Source organism: Phodopus roborovskii, unplaced genomic scaffold (genome assembly GCF_943737965.1).
Source record: "Phodopus roborovskii unplaced genomic scaffold, PHOROB, whole genome shotgun sequence".
NCBI lineage: Eukaryota > Metazoa > Chordata > Mammalia > Rodentia > Cricetidae > Phodopus > Phodopus roborovskii.
The window spans coordinates 6207912-6226704 of record NW_026125397.1 but is presented as its reverse complement, the minus strand read 5'-3'; the positions used below and the strand labels follow the sequence as shown (position 1 = coordinate 6226704).

At 39.5% G+C, this 18793-nt stretch overlaps 1 protein-coding gene across 3 annotated transcripts in view; it reads right to left on the bottom strand.

The window, feature by feature from the left end:
• Window positions 1-414: 414 nt before the first annotated feature.
• Stx7 (syntaxin 7) overlaps window positions 415-18793 on the bottom strand; it is a 43829-nt gene continuing 25450 nt past the window's right edge. For 2 of the 3 annotated variants that reach the window (XM_051175403.1, XM_051175402.1), the window contains exons 3-10: window positions 18041-18110; window positions 15879-15972; window positions 15031-15168; window positions 14213-14265; window positions 13503-13599; window positions 12331-12403; window positions 10126-10208; window positions 6160-7549 (exon numbers count right to left, since the gene is read on the bottom strand). In XM_051175403.1, the coding sequence (XP_051031360.1) occupies window positions 7457-7549; window positions 10126-10208; window positions 12331-12403; window positions 13503-13599; window positions 14213-14265; window positions 15031-15168; window positions 15879-15972; window positions 18041-18110 (701 nt within the window). In that variant the 3' untranslated portion in view covers window positions 6160-7456. Of the gene's footprint in view, window positions 499-6159; window positions 7550-10125; window positions 10209-12330; window positions 12404-13502; window positions 13600-14212; window positions 14266-15030; window positions 15169-15878; window positions 15973-18040; window positions 18111-18793 lie in introns of those variants that run through there. The other variant, XM_051175404.1, reaches the window with a different exon arrangement.

Genomic DNA, 18793 nt, shown 5'->3' with positions numbered 1-18793 from the left:
ATTTGTGTTTCTGAGGCCTCTCAGTTTTGTGGTGAGTAGAGCAGAACTGCTGATTGGAAAGGTTTGAAAAAAACGTTTTATGCATTGTTTTCATTATCTTATTTTCATTCTGGAACTGAGATTCCTGATTACAAAAACAAGCCTTCCTAGATACAAGGATGGAATTTTAAAAGATACTTTTTGTTTCTAAGTAAGTATGGAAAACTACCAATTACTTTATTTCTATTAGAAACTATCGTGTGCCATTTTGCTCTCATTCAGGACCCAGCTCTCAAGAAGCCCCCAGCAAATACATACTGAATAAATAATAAAGGAAGGAAGGACTCTACACATTCATGCCTTTGTCTGGAAGATGTCTTTCATCATTGAGATGAAAATGTTTCCTTAGGGTCTGGCTTCATTTTCAGAGGATGCTATTCTGCATCTTGATCAGTTTTCATCACAGGTTGGAGAGAAAGCCATTAGCCAACTGATGATTGCGACTGGGTTTCTGCCTATCTGTGAATCATCATTGAAAGCAGATATGGTTAGACTGGCCAGTTCCCCAACACATCTCCAAATAAGCTGTACCATCTACCTCATTGTTGACAAACTGATATTGACAGAGGAGCAAAATCAACTCCATGGGGAGATGTAAAGATAACATCTTATACAAACACAGTTTTGGTCCTACTGGCCATGAACAGGCAATGGAATGGATCTAGATTCAAGTCTCTCTACACACAAAATTAACTCAAAATGCATCTGTACTTAAAGGTAATATAAAGAGATGTTACTCAAAAACACAAAAGAGAAAACTTTTAGAGCCTAGGGATAGGCAAAGAGTTCTTAGTACCAGAAACAAAAGCAGCAAACTAAAGTCTGATAAATGGGATTTCATCAGAATTAAAATCTTTCATTTTGCAACAGGTGCAGCTGAGAGGCTGAGAAGGTAAGCCACTGACTGGGAGAAAATATCCATGAGCCAGCTATCTAATGGAGGACTATCTTGTAAATATACAGTTTTAAAACAAAGCTTAACTAGACAAAGTGGGAAGACCTTAAAAATTTGTTCGTTACAGAAGAAATACTGTTGGCAATAAACATAAGAAACAGGATGTTTCACATTAGCCGAGAATAAAATGCAAACAGCTGTCAGTTGGCATTGCACACCTATCAAAAGGACTAAAATAAAAGGCAAGATCACCATGAAGCGAAGGCATGAAGAAACAGGATCATTCTCACGCCATTGGGATTTAAAAAGGTAAAACTATTGCAACAACCAGTGATTTTCACATTTCCTTAATACATTTCAGTGGCTAGAAAAGAGGCTCAGTAGTTAGTGTACTATCTGCTCTTCCAGAGGACCTTGATTCAATGGGCTCCAATGTCATATTCTGGCTTCCATGGGCATCAGGCATGCATGTGATATACAGACATACAAAATACATATTCACATTAAAAATAATAAGTGTAAAATAATTTTAAAAAACTGTTCAATTAGCATACAACCTAACAACTGCATTGTAGGATTCTTACCCCATAAAAAAATTATTAATATAAAACCTGCACATGGATGTTCATAACTATTTCATTCCTAATGACACAGAAGGTCAGATGCTTCTCAGCAGGTAAATAAACCAGGGTAAATGCACTCTATGGAACCACACTCACATTGCAAAGAAAATGCTGGCTGAATCTACATCCTACCTGGGGTGAATCACCTAAGAACTGAAATTTAAAATGTCAACCATAAAGGCTACATACATCTACCAGCAACAATGACGGCCTCAATGCATCTCAGACAGAACTAGGTGAATGACATGTGACGAAGATTATATTATTAAACCAAGGAATGAACCCCACTGCATATCAAATCACATATTAAAAACACGGCAACCTTTTGGGAAATTACACCATTAAATCTAAGACTAGAAAGAGGTGAGATGTAGCCAGACTCATTGAAAACAAACTGAGGCGCCTTCATAAAGACTCAAAAGGACAACAGCACCTAGTTTTGGAAAATGAACTAAAACATAATACATTTGGTACTAAAACATGTTGTGTGTTTCCTGGATCACCCCCCCACACACACACACACACACACCCCATCCACCCCCACCCTCCCGGTGCAAAGACTGGTTTCCACCTGAAGCTTTCACCACTTAGTGTTCAGTGATGCAAAATTTAAAAAAGAGTAAGTCTTCCATGTTACTTGGGTTAGATTTCTTATTTTTAGGCTACTTTTCTTTGTCAAATTCAGGATTTCAGTTCTACTATTGAATCACTGAAAATCAGACATTCTGAAGAGAGGCCAGGAGTCGGCACGTCTTAGCTGAGGCTTGCTAAGTTCATCTCTAAATGTTCTGCCAGTGCCCATAGCTTTTGGAGTGAGCAACTACTGTCTAGCGGTACTTACAGTAAACACTTAAAAATTTGTACTTTGGGTTGGTCCAAGTGGGAACTAGTGCTCTTTCAAGTTTATTTAAAGGCTCGGTTCAGTTCTCGAAGACTCCCTTGAAAACAAGTAGGGGTGTTATGCATGCAAGACCTGCACAGGAAATCTGGTTTTGCCTTCTACCACTCACATGAAAAAAATGCTGTCACTATATGGCCTACAGGAACCCAGTCTGCATAATTAAATGGATGACTTCTTCAAACCCTGCCACAAGCAACAGTGTCTGCTATTTAGCTCAATTTTAGTGTTTAAAATTGGGATTCTTTGGATAGTAATGCTTATTGGTTAACTCTCTCTCTCTCTCTCTCTCTCTCTCTCTCGTGTGTGTGTGTGTGTGTGTGTGTGTGTGTGTGTGTGTGTGTGTGTGTGTGTGCGTGATTATGAAGACAATGATTTAAAATCAGCATGTCAATGCAATGTCCGAATTACAGGAAATTACACTAGCATCAGCTAGGTGAGTCTTCATTCTTCCTTGTCACTCTCCCTTACCTTGCCCCCCCTCCACTTCCTGTTTGTTTTTAAGACAGGGTCACAGGTAGCCCAACCTGGCTTGGACTGGACGTTTCTATGTGGCCAGTGGAGGACAGAATTACATTCCTGTTTCTCCTGCCTTCACTTCTTAAGTGCCAGGATTCAAAGTATGGATTACTGCCTGGCTGAGGATTTTCTTTACATCCCTTTTCTCTGAAGATAAAACAAAACAACAAAGAAATGACAACTGCTGAGGGTGGGGTAAGGCTAACTTTAAAACGTTTTGTGTGTATTTCCCAAGGCGCGTAGGCAATACATTTGTTTGAGGGTATTGTGTTGCAATCCAAATTCCTCGCTTCCTCCTTTATGTAGCAGTGCCCTCTAGTGGAACCGGTAAGTCTGTGACTGTCTTACAAATATGGGATCTGACTGATGTTCAAGATACAGAGTCCAGCCTAAGACTTGATTTGGCAACTTTTTAGATGGACAGTCAAAATAGCTTCTTTCTAGAAAACTTGACTTAGTAGAGGTCTTCTAAATGACAAAAGAAAATGAAGTCCAGTCACTTTGTGAGTGGGAAATAGGAGTAACAAGAGAGACCAGACTAGTCCTTAAAATGGCATGACCAATTGTTTAAGCCCCCAGTGGTCCCAAACTGAATCCATCCTTGCACACTGCCTTTCTTCCTTCCCCTTCCCACTGAGGTGGAAGATGGCCTTGAACTTCTGTCATGCTGATTCTACTTTCCTGTCTTCTGACTTGTTTATGTGGCTCAAAGATTGAGTCCCTGGCCTCTGCCTCGCCGGTGCTGGGATTAAAGGCGTGAACCGCCAATGCCTGGCATGCATGTCATTGTTCGTAATTTTTATGCCCAGACATACAGTAGCCTGGCAAGAAGCTGACCCCAAGTAAATGCCAAATTAAGGCAAGTGTGTATTGAGAAACTACTCTGGGGATGGAGGTACGGAGGAAGGCGAGGAAGTGAAGAGGAAGGAAATGGCTAGATGCTGCTGTCCTAACTAACACATCTTGTTGGGGCTGGAGAAAAAGTCGCTGCTGTTCTCAGTACTGAGGACAGTTCCCAGGGATGGCTTACTCACTGTCCACTGAAAGCCAAAGGCAGACTTCTTACACATGGCAGTGGCTTTTTATTTTTCACCATGAACTTTTTCACTTCTCTGCATGAAGAAACAAAAACTATATAAAGTCCAACATATTCTGGGTGATTTTTTTTCTTCTCCTTTTCTTTTTTTGCTAAAACCATGCCCATATGTGAACAGAGTCACTTTGTTTTCATTACAGATTTACCTAAACATATTGATATTTAAAATATTCTGGATACAAAATTTTACCCAAAGCAGTAAAGACCATGACTAGCCTAAGGGTGATGTCTTCAAGGTAAGGTGTTAGCAGTCTCCTCTGCAGTCCCCATCCTTGGAATGCTCACAGGGCCTCCTCCAGACAGTGCACAGGCTTGTTGTTCTCCCCTAGGCCCTGTCTGTGCCCACATCTATAATAGAAGATGCCATCCCACTGAAAAGCATTACACTGTTTTCAGATAGTAACGCTTGTTACTATCAAGAGTTTTTGCAAAAAAAATCGTATCTTTATTATATTTAGATAACCTAAACATATAATGTTAGACTGTCCAATTCAAGAAGCCAGTTAACTTCACTCTCACGTCTGAGGACACAGAACAACGCGGCACTCAGTGGGGAAATTTCTTCAGTTTGAATAAAATGCAGACACAGTCCGTCACCAAAGCCTCTCTTGCTTTATTTCCCGGTGTACAGATGCAATGAGAGCATAACAGCTGGGGGAGGGGAAGGAGTGCTGTGAAATGCTCTCTTCTTGACATGCCACACCTGTCACATCCATGAAGTCACTCGTGACCTGAGAGCAGCTGCAAAGACCCGCACGCCATCAAGCCAGCCAAACTCTGAACACAGGCAGGATGGTGGATCTCCACATCCCACCCACCCCTTACTGAGAAGGCGATGGCAGCTAGTAGTTGCCAGGGGTGGGGACAATCTTTTTTAAGGGTGTGGTCATGGGTAGAATGCCCATGATCCCAGAGACAATTCCACTCACACATGTAGAAACGGCACTAAATGGACTTTGTGAGCTAAAAAAAAAAAAAAATTTAAAAAAATTAAAAGTGAGTAACAACAACAACAGATAAAGTTGGGATGAGAATGTGTTGAAGAGGATATGGGCAGAATTAGAGGGTAAACATGACATATTTCATTGTATGCTTATAAAAGAATTCTCAGTAATGTTTTTTTTTAAGATTTAACATTTCTGGCAGACTTTGTTGACTCCTCATGGAAGCCCTCACCAGATTGGGAGGAGTGAGTGGGGGTTGGGGATGCAGGGGGAGGTAAGGGGTAGGAGGGAGAGCTGTGGGTTAGAATGTAAAACAAAACTTAAAAGATAGAAAGACTTAACATTTCAGAGAAATGATAAAACTGACCTGAGGGAAACCTCAAGCTTTCCATTTTCTCTCTTAGCTGTTCCGTTATATTTTGCACTTAAATCTTTTTTCAGTCAAAAGTAAGTTTTATGTTCTAAATACCTTGTAAATGTTTCCTCAAGTTAGTGCTTTTTAAAAGAGTTAACATTGCTGTCTTGAATCGATCACTGATCAATGACCCATCTAAAACAGTAACTTCAGATCAAATTTTAGGTGAAGTGGTGGTGCCCTGAATTTGAAAGCATTCTGCTGTTGTGGGGCACTCACTACGGAAGGCACAGGAGTAAATGGGCACGGCCTACATGAGAACAAACTTGTTAGTAAGGAGAACTTGGCACAAAGCCGTTTGTAGACACTACTGAAACTTACCTTTAGCTACAAGATGGCAGTGCAGAGTGTGACACAGCACATACTATGGGGACAGCTGGAAGAGAAGTCCTTGTGGGCCCTGTCGGGGAGGAGGGTTCACACTGACCTGGCAGCATTTGCATGAATTCTCCATGGATTCTTTCCAACCCTGAAATTAGTCTGACAGAAAAACCTCAACGTTCCAATCCCTCACAGCAATTATTTCAATTGTCACTTTTACAGAAAAGAAAGTTCTGCTGAGAGGTGAGGCAACTTGTACTTATTAGTAAATAACCCATTTGATACTCCAAAATGAAAAATGTTAAGCATCAATCCAGAAATGTGGAGATGTCCCACCAAGGTGCACGTGTTCCCTTCAACAGCAAACGCAAGGGAAGCCAGGTTCCACAGGAGTCCCCAGGAATCAGAATTAGCCGACATCTGAAATCATCTTTATTCTGCTTGCAAGGATATAATTATTTAGTTACTACTTCACTTGTTCCCATTTAAAAGTTTCAGAGCCTGCCACATTAAACAACGACTTTACTAGCAAACTCCTATATAAGACCATCATAAAACACAAATGTTAAACTAAGACAACTCTTTTTACAGCATTCAGATTAATGCATTAAAATTGATTTTAAAAGGCAAGTGAGTTCATTGGCAGACATCTGATTCTTATTCCAATGAAGGATGATAAAAAATAATGGCATGAGGAGGTTGGGTAGATAGTAATGTGAGAGTGAAGAACATTAGCCCATGGGCTATAATTCTCACTTCTTTGTCTTGCATTTGTCTTTGTATGTGTGTGTAACTGTCCTAAACCATCAATAAAGGTGTTTCCAGTTTAAGTGGAGGGGGAAGAGGGAAACAGTGCTCTAAATAAACTCTAAATTTAAGTGTCAAAACTTGTGTAAAAATTATGTCCCAAGAACATAGAACATAGAATCTGACAGTATGAAGATTGTTCAGTGCAATAAGAAACTGGAATCTTTAGCATCTAAACAGAATAGATAGCAGTATGGATTTTTTTCAGATACTTCCTCCAAGTTACATCAAACATTATACTAACTATATTTTCTTCCATTGGATTAAACAGACCATATATAAAATCAATCTATCCTTACTATCTTTCCTATGCAATCTACAGCAAATGCATATATACATACACCTTGGGAAATGGCTTCCTGATTCTATTCAGAGAAGACAAAAGCAATCCAATGATGAAAGATCACTAATGATCTGCACTGCTGTAGATCACAGGGGTAAAACAGCCCATAAACAGGTATGTTAAGGTTTTGTTTTTGAGAATATTGGCTGGACAAATCAAATTTAAGCTTGAAGTTTTAAAAACAAGATAGTACAGTCTGGGTTCATGTTACCCAGTGAGAGAGTCATAAGCAGCATACACACATCAATCAAATAATTCCCCAAACTCAGTCAAACAATATAAATAAATTATAAATGAGAGCCATATACAATGTGAACAAAACCCAACAGTCATTGAAATAACAAGCATGGGCGTTGTACCAGCAGTGGTATTTAGAAAAACCTTCAGTATTAGAAAATACCAGAGTGAATCGGAAAGAACCTCTTTCCCCCAGTAAAAATGACAAAGTATGGGGCCATCCTTTACACCATAGCCTTAAAGTAACAACAGAAATCGACCTCAAGAATCTGCCTACATAACCTAGACAACGTCATGCAGTGGTCTTGTCCTTCATGACTCAGCCTTTCAGTCCCCACACGATGAGACAGATAATCACAATTCCGACGACAAGGATAAAGATAATGATGCAGAGGGTTTTTCTGGATTTGCGCTGCAGAAGCAAGAACAAGATACAGACAGGTTCAGTGAGGAGACACCACAACGGCTGGGAGGAACTCGAGTTCTCTTAGTCAGTTTGTAGCCCTTTCACTCGGGCTGTGATTTTTCTTCTTAAAAACTCTACAACACACACTTTGTTCTTTTTTTTTTTTTTTTTTTTTTTTCTTTTTTAAGAAAATACTTTTCGGAAATGAATGTTGTAATTCAAGGAGCTTTTTTTTTTTTTTTCTTAATTGTTGGTAGCTTTCCTGGGAGTGTGGTTGAGCTTAAGAAACTGAAGAGATGGCCTGATGATTGAGAGCTCTGACTACTCTACCAGAGGACACAGGTTCAATTTCCAGCACCCACATGACAGCGAAACTATCCGAGACGCATCCACGTGGTGCACAGACATATATAAACAAAACACCAACAACACATTGTCCAAGAATAGAAGAGAATTTTGAGTGCTTGAGTGAAATGCCAAGCAGACAAGGGTTTTATGGCCTTAGTTTCTTTTTTAAACATGGATTTTCCCACTTGGCATGTGATTCTGTGCTCCTCCCGTGCGTACCAGATAGGAGTGAGCTTACTTCATTCATTACAGCTGGCTGCTGTTATTTGTTTATAGGCCCCTACGGAAAAACATGTTTTTGCCATGTGTGGCTTGTCCTGAGAGTGTACACTTTGCTCTGGTGATCTTCTTAACCCTCTCGAGCATGAATTGTCTGATGCTCTGATTAAAGTCGGCTGTGACATGAGACTTTACACCTCACTTTCAGGCTCCATGCTCCCAGGTTTAACCACCTTTAGAGCAGTGCAACCACCCATAAAAATAAATAAATAAATAAATAAATAAATAAATAAGAGAGGAAACTGTGTCAGGTATACATTGTGCAGTGGCAAAGCATTTGCTTGGTGTGCAAGGCCCTGGGTTAGATCTGCTATTCTCTCTTAAACCCCAATAATGCAAAAGGAGAGGGAAAGAAATGAGGGTCGCTGGTTTAAGTGGTAGACTGAGAAGACCAAGAAATGAGGAAGAGCCCCCAAAGCACCAGTGTTACACGGTGCTAAACACACAGTGGTGTACCTGGGAGGGGGGGTTATGGCACTAACTTAAGTTTTCAGGTTAGAGGGGAAAGTAAAATGCAATTGAAAATACCTAAGAAGTCACAATATTGTAGTACTTATGAACAATAACAAAAATTGATGTGTGAAGAGGGGAATCAAATGATGGGCTATGTTGGTGCTCGGAGGCTTTAGAACAGGCTGGGCTCACGCTTATGGAACAAAGGTCTACATCCTATACAACTGTTGACGGTTCGCAGCCATGATATCTGTGTAGTATCTGAAGTATTTCACAGATACATATGGACTCCCTGTGCTCACAAGATTTCCTTGAGAAATAGATTTGTATCTACTGTAAGGTATCTACTACATGATGACATGGTATGTGATGATTAATGACACTCCCAGCTAACACAGTTTCCAGAGACTTTGAAGAGACCTTTCTTTGTCGCTTCAGTTTGGAATACCACTGACTAGGAAGAAAAGTGGGAGCACACATCTTTAATTCAAGCATTTGGGATGCAGAGGCAGGTGGATCTCTGAGTTCAAGGTCAGCCTGGTCTATATGGTGAGTTCCAGTATAGCCAGAGCTTCATAGAGACTCTGTCTTTAAAAATCAAAAAAAAAAAAAAAAAAAAAAAAAAAAAAAAAAAAAGTAACAGGGAAGACTGGGAAATGAGGGGAAAGCTACCCAAGAGTTCTCTCTATATGTTGGGCTGTCATGGTCACATCAGAGACCTTCATGGGATATAGAGAGCACAGTTTGCAGATAGCACTAGGAAAACCAGAATTGTTAAATTCACAGATTTTCTTTTCTTCACTGGAAGAAACTGACACTGTTTTCTACCCAGAAGGGTGGGAATGGATATGTCAGTAATTAGCAGCCTTTGCTATTATGCAAAGCCAGTCTTCATAAAATCATCCAGAATTCTGAACAATGTCTATCAATAAAACCCATTTTTATGTGTACTATAAACCCTTCCTCCCTAGGCCCAGACTCCTGAGCAATGCTTCTCAGTCAACAGAACTCATTCTTGTGTGGAGGCCACAAGTGCTTTGCTAAAGAGATGTGCTTTGATTGAGCCTGGCCTGAAGCTTTGGTTTGATAATTCCCACATGGGAACTTTTTTTTCCCAAAATTGTACTGTATGTGAAAAATAAATCACTTAGTATCATCAGACTCCAGAAGTTTTTGGTGCAGCAGTGGCTAAATTGTGCTGACCCAAGTATCATTTGTACCTTACCTGGATTGTCTCCCTGCCATCTGTGATGCCTGCAGGGAGGCCCCCTCCACACAATGGCCAAAGTGTGGAGTAGTAGTCTCTTGCAAGATTCATGATTTCCTATCTCTGTAGATTAACATTAGAATGCACATGCCCAAACCAATTTTAAATTGACTGGCACATTTCTGATACTTCCCTTCCACAGAATTCTAAAGTAATCCTAAAGTCAGCCTATGCAGTCACATCAAGTATGAATCAAACTCTAAGTTATAAGAAAATGGATTAGAGTTAATGTTACCTGATAATCTGCCGCTCTTGACAGCTGCTGGTTTGCCTGTTGAACGTGTACCTCTGCACTTTCTACATTGGCTTCTATGCTGTCTTTAAAATAAAATGCACATACACGTAGAACTGTTAAACACGAACTGGTGCGCCAATAATAACTCACCAAACTTCATTCAGCATACATGTAAGGAAAAGATGTACTCCAACCAAAATACAAACACATAAACAAATGACCTTAATCATCTTCTCTAGCTCTACTGGACACAACAAAAGCACTGTCATTTTCCCAATATCAGATCAGCATCAGCCCAAGCTCCTGTCAGTTTCCAACCCCAGAGCTTGCACTGACTCAAGACCAATGTAAAAAACAGATCAACCCTCTTTTCCCCAGGCCCAAAGACTTTGGTCTTCACATAGGAAAAAGGCTACCTCAGCTCCTCAAAGAACACTCTCCTCAGGACAAAGGAGGGGCCCCAACACCCAGTCCTTTGTATGTTTATTTAGTCAAACTGCCCTGTTAGTTCTTTGTGTTCCTTGGCTTTTTGTGTGATTCTGTAAATGCAAGCTACCTCAAATTATTCACATGAACACAGTGCTCTACCTACTTTGCATGGGACAGTGGACAACTTCACAGTAAGAAGTTGATAACTGTATTCTGTTTTCATTAACCGAACTGCAGTGAAGTGTAGTTCCCACCCAGGACCCATGGGCTTTCTCAGGGGGGCACCTTCCTTTCCACTCTGTTCTAACCTGGGGGGGGTAGAATAGACACTGACTTGTGGGACTGGAGGCTCTTACTCCTCCCTACAAACTCTCAGTTTTAAAGGTCATTGTGTCACATTCGTGTAGCCCTCCTTGGCAGTAGACATTCAATGATTCCATAGCTTCTTCCGTTCTTGAATATTTTGACCCTTGACTCAGTGATGCTCATTTCAATATTTCTCTTTGTGTCACAGCTGGTGATTTCACTATTCAGCAGTGGACCCTTCTAACTAATGCCTTGGTCTAGCTGTACATCATCCACTTACTTTGTGTATCTGTGCACATACTTGTGTACATGGGTGTGGAGGCCAGAAGTTGACTTCGGGTGTCTTCCTCAGATATTTTTCTCACTACTTTTTGAGACAAAGCCTCTCACTGAATCTAGAGCTCATCAATTCAGCAAGACTGACTGGCCAGTGTGTTCCAGGGGTGTCCTTGTTTCTGCCTCTTTAGTTCTAGGATTAGGACAAGGGTAGCATGTGCCTACATTATGTTCAATCTTCTTATGTCAGTGCTAAGGATCTAAACTCAGGTCCTCATTGCTTGTGTGCCAAGTTGTTTTACTAACTGAGCCATTTGCCCAGCCCTACTATACTGTGTGTGCAACCGTGTGTGCAAGCATGTGTGCACTGCATGTAGACATGTATATTTGGGTATATGCGTCTGTGTGTACAGAGGTCAAAGAAGGATGTCGGGTGTCCCCCTCTATCAGTCTCCACCTTACAATCCTGAAAGAAGGTCATTCACTGAACCTGAAGTTTTTGGGGAGCAAACCTCAAAGCTCCTGCCTTTTCACTTATATTTCTAGGGTTATGAACATGTGTCGCCACACCCAGCTTTCTCTTCTGGGGCCTCTGACCTCAGATCCCCATGCTTGCACCACAAGAGCTCCTACCCACTGAACTCTACCTCCAGCTCCCATACTTATTTTTAACGACCTTATCTATGACCCCACCCACCCATTTCCATGGTTACATTCCCAAACTGAAAGCTTTAATGGCAAGGGTCTCAGTCCCCTGGCATCTAAATGAGCTGCATTAATCTATCACAAACAACTTGGTAGTTGGTAGGACTAATGACCAGGCAAGCAGCTATTTTCCATAAAACGAAACAGTATACACAATTATAAATACCATGAGTTTCCCCAGTCCTCAGCAGGATAGTACTAGGTATGGATAAGAAGGAAACGGACGGCCTGGAAGTAGGCTGGAAAGCCACAGGGGGTTTTATGGTCTTAGCAGAAGGCAGTCCTGACTAAAACACAAGCTTCTGGAGCAAGTGAAGCTTGCCCAAACAGCAGGACTGCAAACGCAGGCAAGGGCAGCAAACTGGAGACACTATGCCTTTGATTTCCAAGGAGCCCAAAGAGACAGAAAGGGAGTGGTTTCTTGCCTGAGAAAGCTACTGCAGGTCACTGGTTCCCTCCTACCTCATAGTCCACACCAGAAGAGCTTACCAATCACATCTCCTTGTTCATGAATCATCATTCCCAAGTCTTTAAAGATTTCATTAATGTCCATAATATCAGCCTAAGACAAAAAACACACATTATTATGCATTATTAGAAATCCAGTTCCCATCTTACAAATGAAGAAGTTCAAACGAAAAAGAAAGAAACAAATTCATAAGTATGCAAATAAATGCATATAAGTATGCATTTAGAAGTAAGATACACATTTTTAGGAACATTAGAAAAATATACCACTCTAAGTAAACCTAACAAAAGAGCTCCCGGATGGCCACTAGTTGTCCAAAGTAAATCTGTGACACTTGCTTTATTAAATGAGCAGGATGGAAATTGAGTCCAACCTGTTTTCTTGTCACAGGAAATATTTTCTTTGAAGAATATGGGTATTATTATATTTCAATAAAAAAAATTCACCCATCCATTCAACAATTTCGATGGATGGAACATCATGCATAAATGTAAAGCCCTACATTAATAAATTTGAATACCCAACAGACTAGTGAAATTATAAATGTCACTAGTGGGTAAAGAAATTATAAATTTATTGGCTGAAGAAATTATAGCTTTCCTTTTCTTAATTATATACCTATTTCTTTTTTCCAATTACAGACTCTCTTAACTGTGTAAGGAAGTTTGACACCTTTCGTGGTCTTAGTTTCCCCATCTGTAAAGTGTCATAGTTAGCAGAGGAGAGAATGAGAAAATTAACAGTTATCACAGAGCCTTGGCTATGGAAGACCTTTAGTGAACTGTAGCTACTGGTGATGATTATTAGCTCACTTTTTAGGGGCTAGTTTGGTTTCACGAGAACTACAACCTAAGAAACCCTTTGTCTCTGTGATACAACAGACACCCTAAAAAGAAGTATGGTTCTTTTAGTGCTGTTGTAAATGTCTTACTCATGGAGGGATGGTGTGTACAGGCAGAAGGGTGTCAGTTTCCCAGACTCCCTGGATAGATGTTTATTTCTAGAATTTCTAGAGTGATTTAAGAATGTGGAAGGAACATGGCCTCTCTCCCTAGCACTAATAGCATCATTTCTTAAACAGGAATTATTCCAAATTCTACAACTAGAAATTTCACCAAACTGATAGATGTTCTTAGAGTTTTCTTCCCCCCGCATTATCTGGGTCTGTGCGGGGCAAGCCTGTAAGGCTTACTTCCAGCTGCCTGATTGAAGTCTCTCTCTCTTGAATAAGGCGGAGGTCATCCTCTGTAATTTCTTCATCTTGGACCTGCACTTGATGCTGTGTTTGGCTATAAAAATAAATACAGAAAGAAGACACATTATTCAATACAAAGGACACTTTGATCCTCAAGACCAGAATATTGCTCATTTTAAGAAGTGCTGAAATAAGGTAAGCGTGGTGGTAATGCCTGTCATCCCAGGTTGCAACAGGCTGAGGTAGAAAGAGCTGCAATTTAAGGTTAGTCCTGGCTACCTGGTGAGTTCCTGCCTGGATAACACAGTGAGATTCTGCCTCCAAAAAAACCTCGGTAAACAAATAAAAACTTCTAAGTATAGATATTTATCCAAACTTTATCCCATTTTCATTACATTCATGATTTCATCATATATAGGTTTCAATTCACGTAAGTATTAAAAATTGTACTTGCCAATTTCACATAAGAATATTTTATTCTTAAAATTAAGTAAATAAGTTTATTTGGGCGATCTATTTGCACATTGCACTTTAAATACTTTAGAAATATTTAATTTTCCCAAATTTACTATTTATTTATAAATAAACTATTTATGCTATAATACAATACAAGCTCTCATGAGTTCTGCTTCATGAACTATATTATATCAAACTTGAAATAATATCTTTTGATTTACAAAGTGTTTCTTTTTGTTTTTATTTCTTACCTTTCCCAGGACACGAGATTCTTTTCCTTCGCGCTGTCTTCAGGAAAACTCCCCTGAGTAATTGAGTTAGAAGATGGAAAGAAAGCAAAAGTAAGGGAAAGTAAGCAGCACCTACATTTCCTCTTAACATGGCTGACCTGTATCCATGTGTGTGTGCATATATGTGAGTGTGTGTGCATACATGTGAGTGAGTGTGTGAGTGCACACATATGGGTGTGTGCACATGCAATGGGAGCAGAAAAAGAAAAGTTCTTGTTCTAATTTCCTAGGTCAATTGCTTAAGTAATGACAAAATAATATCTTAATCTGACAAGGATGGAATTCACTATTTTCAAGGACAAAATAATAAATATAATTTAGCTAATACTAGAAATGTCATTATGAAACCTCTGCATTAATAAGGGAAATACCAAGTAATGGTGGATCCTGTACGAATGAAAAACTAGGTTAACCCAAAAGTTCACTTTAGATCATCCTTTCCAGGTTCATATTCATTTTCAGAATCCCTTAGCACATGCTCTGAGTTCATCACTTGGTGCACACACTCAAGCACCAAACCTCAAACTGACTTGCCATGAAAAGGCCACCTGGACTTGACCTCTAACCTTTGACAAGATAGGTTTTTCTATTTTCAAGTAGTCTGTACTCTGCTATTTCTCCACAAGGAGTAACTACAACAATACACAACACCATTCTTAAAAACCTGGGCAAGACCCCTTTAAATGGCCACACATTTAAGAGTGTCACGGACCTCTACAACTTTATACATCAGGGTGATGCAAATGCCACACCCTCACTACAGCACTCACAATACTCACCGACACCCTGGAGCTGGCTCTCACTCGAGCAACAAACTCTTTCTCTCTCTCAGCAGCTTGCCTCTGGGCCTTCTGAAAGTTAGTCAGTGATGTAGTAAATTCCGCCACTAATCGATCCTTCTGTATCTTTCTTTGACGCTAGAGAGAAGGGAGAGAAACAGCCTGCTGAATCAAACTGAGAAGCTCACTAAGATCTGAAGTAGTTGCTTCACTACTATTTGGCTCTTTATTTGATCCTAAAATTGTCACTCAGTTCCCAATTATAGAAGCCATCTGATGGACACTCAGGAACCTTTATAAAGGATTCAAACTCTTACACTTTCACCTTGAGGCAAAAAGCCTGCCGCAGAATTTCTCACCTTAGACTTCCGTAGTGGCTGATCAGTGGGTCATGGTCTTACAGTTAAATTTAGGTAATGCTCCTTTTAGGCAAATAAACATACATACATACATACACACATGTGCACACGCGCGTGTGTGTGCGCACACACACACTTAATAACTTGCAGTAAGCAAGAAGCTAACTTGTGCCCCCAAGCACATCTTGAGTGTGTGTATGCTGGGGGGTGGGGGGGGCAACAGCCCTACAAAGCCAGGATGCAATTACACAAGAGGCATTTTCTCAGCATGTACTTGATTATGGGTCAGGGCAACTACATGGAAGTAATTTCTGCTTTATGAAACCACATGATACTACCTGAACAACTAAATACAGTTTTGTGTTCTGGTAACTAATATCAAATACAATGTTTTTGGTTGCCTAATTTTCTTTGTAGGATCACCATTCAAAGATCTGAGCATACATTTAATTTCTTTCACATCAAAGCATGCATTTGAAAGCCTGGTACCTGTTCACTGGGTGTGGTGGGAAGTGATCCAAACTCTTTAATGTACTTGTCTGTTTCTTTTGCAAGTTGGTTAGTATATTGCTGCTTCTGCTGCCTAAGTTAAAAGAAAAAAAACAAAAAGAGAAACAGAAGGCAAAAGCACATTATTGCCAAAGAAAGATTTGTCCACTTGTGTCAACCCTAGTAAATAGTTGTAGAAGAACTAATTTTTTTTTTGGTCTGGGTATGTATACTTTCAAATTATAAACTATAAAAGTACTCATGGTTTTCTGAATTGGCTGTCAATTTTTTTCTGTCAAACCAAATGTTTAGGTTCTATTTTTTTTTTATATAAACACTAAGAACTATGACATAGAAGGGTCTTCATTCACCCAGAATAACCACACTTAGAGAACTATGAATTGTTATTACCTACAAGTAAATATCATTAACTACAAATGAAAATTACTCCAGTGAGAAGGGCATGTAGTCAGGACAGTGCTGGCTGCCTGGTCCTTTATATCTGAGAGACTGAGAATGTGTACAGTACAGCTCTTTTCTGTGTCTCTCCTGGAGGGCATCTGAGGAAGAAAGACTGTTTTGTCCAGCTCCCCAGTGTGAGGTACATCTTGTATGTCTTATTTCTTTGTGTAAATATATGTATATATATACATATATATATATGTATGTATGTATGTGTGTGTATATATGTGTGTGTGTGTGTGTGTATATATATATATATATATATATATATATATATATATATATATATATATGAGACCTGAATACAAAAAATACAAAAAAAAAATGGAGGCAGATAAATTATACCTATACCTTAAATAAAAGAGTATGAATTTTTGTGAAGAACTTGATATTCAACAATATAATCTTGCATTAAAGGGATGCTTAGAAATGACACCAAGGCCTCCCTTGTACATCCCCTATATTACACATGAACTGCCAGTGAGGCTCATGATAAAAAGATGCTCAGATACAGATGCCTGTATAGAGCTAGTGAAGAAGAAAAATAACCAGCTCATAGTTCTAGATACCAAATGCCCTTGCTTGGATGTGCTTCAGGGATGTGCTCTGGAACAGGATAGTCAAAGTTCTCAAAATGCATGATCATGCTAATGGATTCAAAATTTCTACTGTTAATGCCACAAAAATAATGTGACTATTTAGTATTTACTTCCATTGCATTGCATTTCAATGAGTGTGTATTACCTAAGATTCACTCCCAACATCTATTTTATTGTAGAGAATTAAATATAAACTAAAGACCACTTCAAATGGTACTTCTTAAAAACATGAGTTTATATTGTATATTTTTTTCATATCTTCTTTGTACTTTTGTTCTAGCTAATTGTTGTATGGAAAAATGGTATGTGTGTGTGTGTGTGTTTCTGTGCGTGTATGCATGTGTATGTGTGTGAATAAATATGTGTATTTGTGTTTGTGCATGTGTGGACAAACACACTTATGTATGTGTGTGTGTGTTTGTGCATGTTCTTGTTTGTGTGTATGTGTGTGTCCCTGTATATGTATGTACATATGCAAGTGTATGTGTGTGTATGTGCATACATGAGTGTGTATCAGTTGTAATCTGTAGCCATTAAAATGCTGAGAACTTAAGAGGTTCTGAATAATATTGGGTAGATCATCAAGGTCCTGAAAGTTTTCTGTGTGTGTACATCACTCAAATTTTACAAAGTTCGGATGAGAAAACATGAAATCTATAAAACACACAAAGCACTATTATTATTGCTCTACTGGCATATTTATTGATACATATGTAAATGTGTGTGTGTGTGTTTCGAAGTTTTGACACAGAGTTTCACTGTGTAGCACAAGATGATCTGGAACTTACTCTGTAGCTTAGGCTGGCTTTAAATCCTCAGCAAGTCTCCTGCCTTCTCCAATAAAAACCTACTATAAAAGCAGCATAAAATTGGTTTTCTCTTTTCTCTGTCTGAAAAACAAAAAAAAGCTGGGTGGTTGGTGCACAGGTGCAGGCCTTTAATCCTCAGCACTCAGAAGGTAGAGCCATGCAGATCTCCGTGAGTTTGAAGCCATCCTGGTCTACAGAGTGAGTTCCAGGGCAGCCAGGGCAGTTACACAGAGAAACCCTGTCTCCAAAAACAACAAACAAACAAACAAACAAAACCCAAAACAAAACTTACAGCTGTTGCCTCAATTCTGGTGAATCTTGAGGTGTTCCAAGTTGATTCAGCGTCCTTTGGATTTCCACAGCTATCATAATAGAAAAATAATGAATAATTCTTACAAAAGTTATAGCCAGAGAAAATATTACATTAGGAGCAACTGGGCAATTAAATGATAAAAAGAAAGAAAAACAAAGGCATAATGATAGATAATAATAATTAAAAGAAAAGAAAAGAAAGAAGAAGTAAGTGATTGGTTTCTGGCTACTCAGTAACAGCAACAGACTGATTTTCCAAGAGAAAATTGAGTGGAAACATTGACATGTGAAATTTGCTCATGTCCAAAATGGCAGCAATCTCTTTCCTGTGTTACAGGGTCTGCACTGAGAGTAGAACTATGCTGCTGTCTTAGCGGATGCCTGTAACGGACAAGCGCATGGATGCAGATAGAGGGGGAAACACAGGATACTCACACAGCATCCAGCCCAGAAAAGGGAAGAAGTGAGGAGTCACAGAAACAGGTGCTACAAAAAAGTGATTCAAACGAGAACCTAAAACATCTGTGCTCTTCTGGAGGACCCTCCCCAGAGTGCCAATGGGGTGACATCTCCACTGGTTTGGAATAGGAAACAGAAAAGCAGCCTGTAGTTTGGAGATTCGGCTACCTAATTCTATAGTTACATGTAGAGTGAAATGACCAGATCACCTACTAGACACCACAAGTAGAAAGTAGACTCCTTATAGGCAAGGATTAAAACTATATTTTATCCA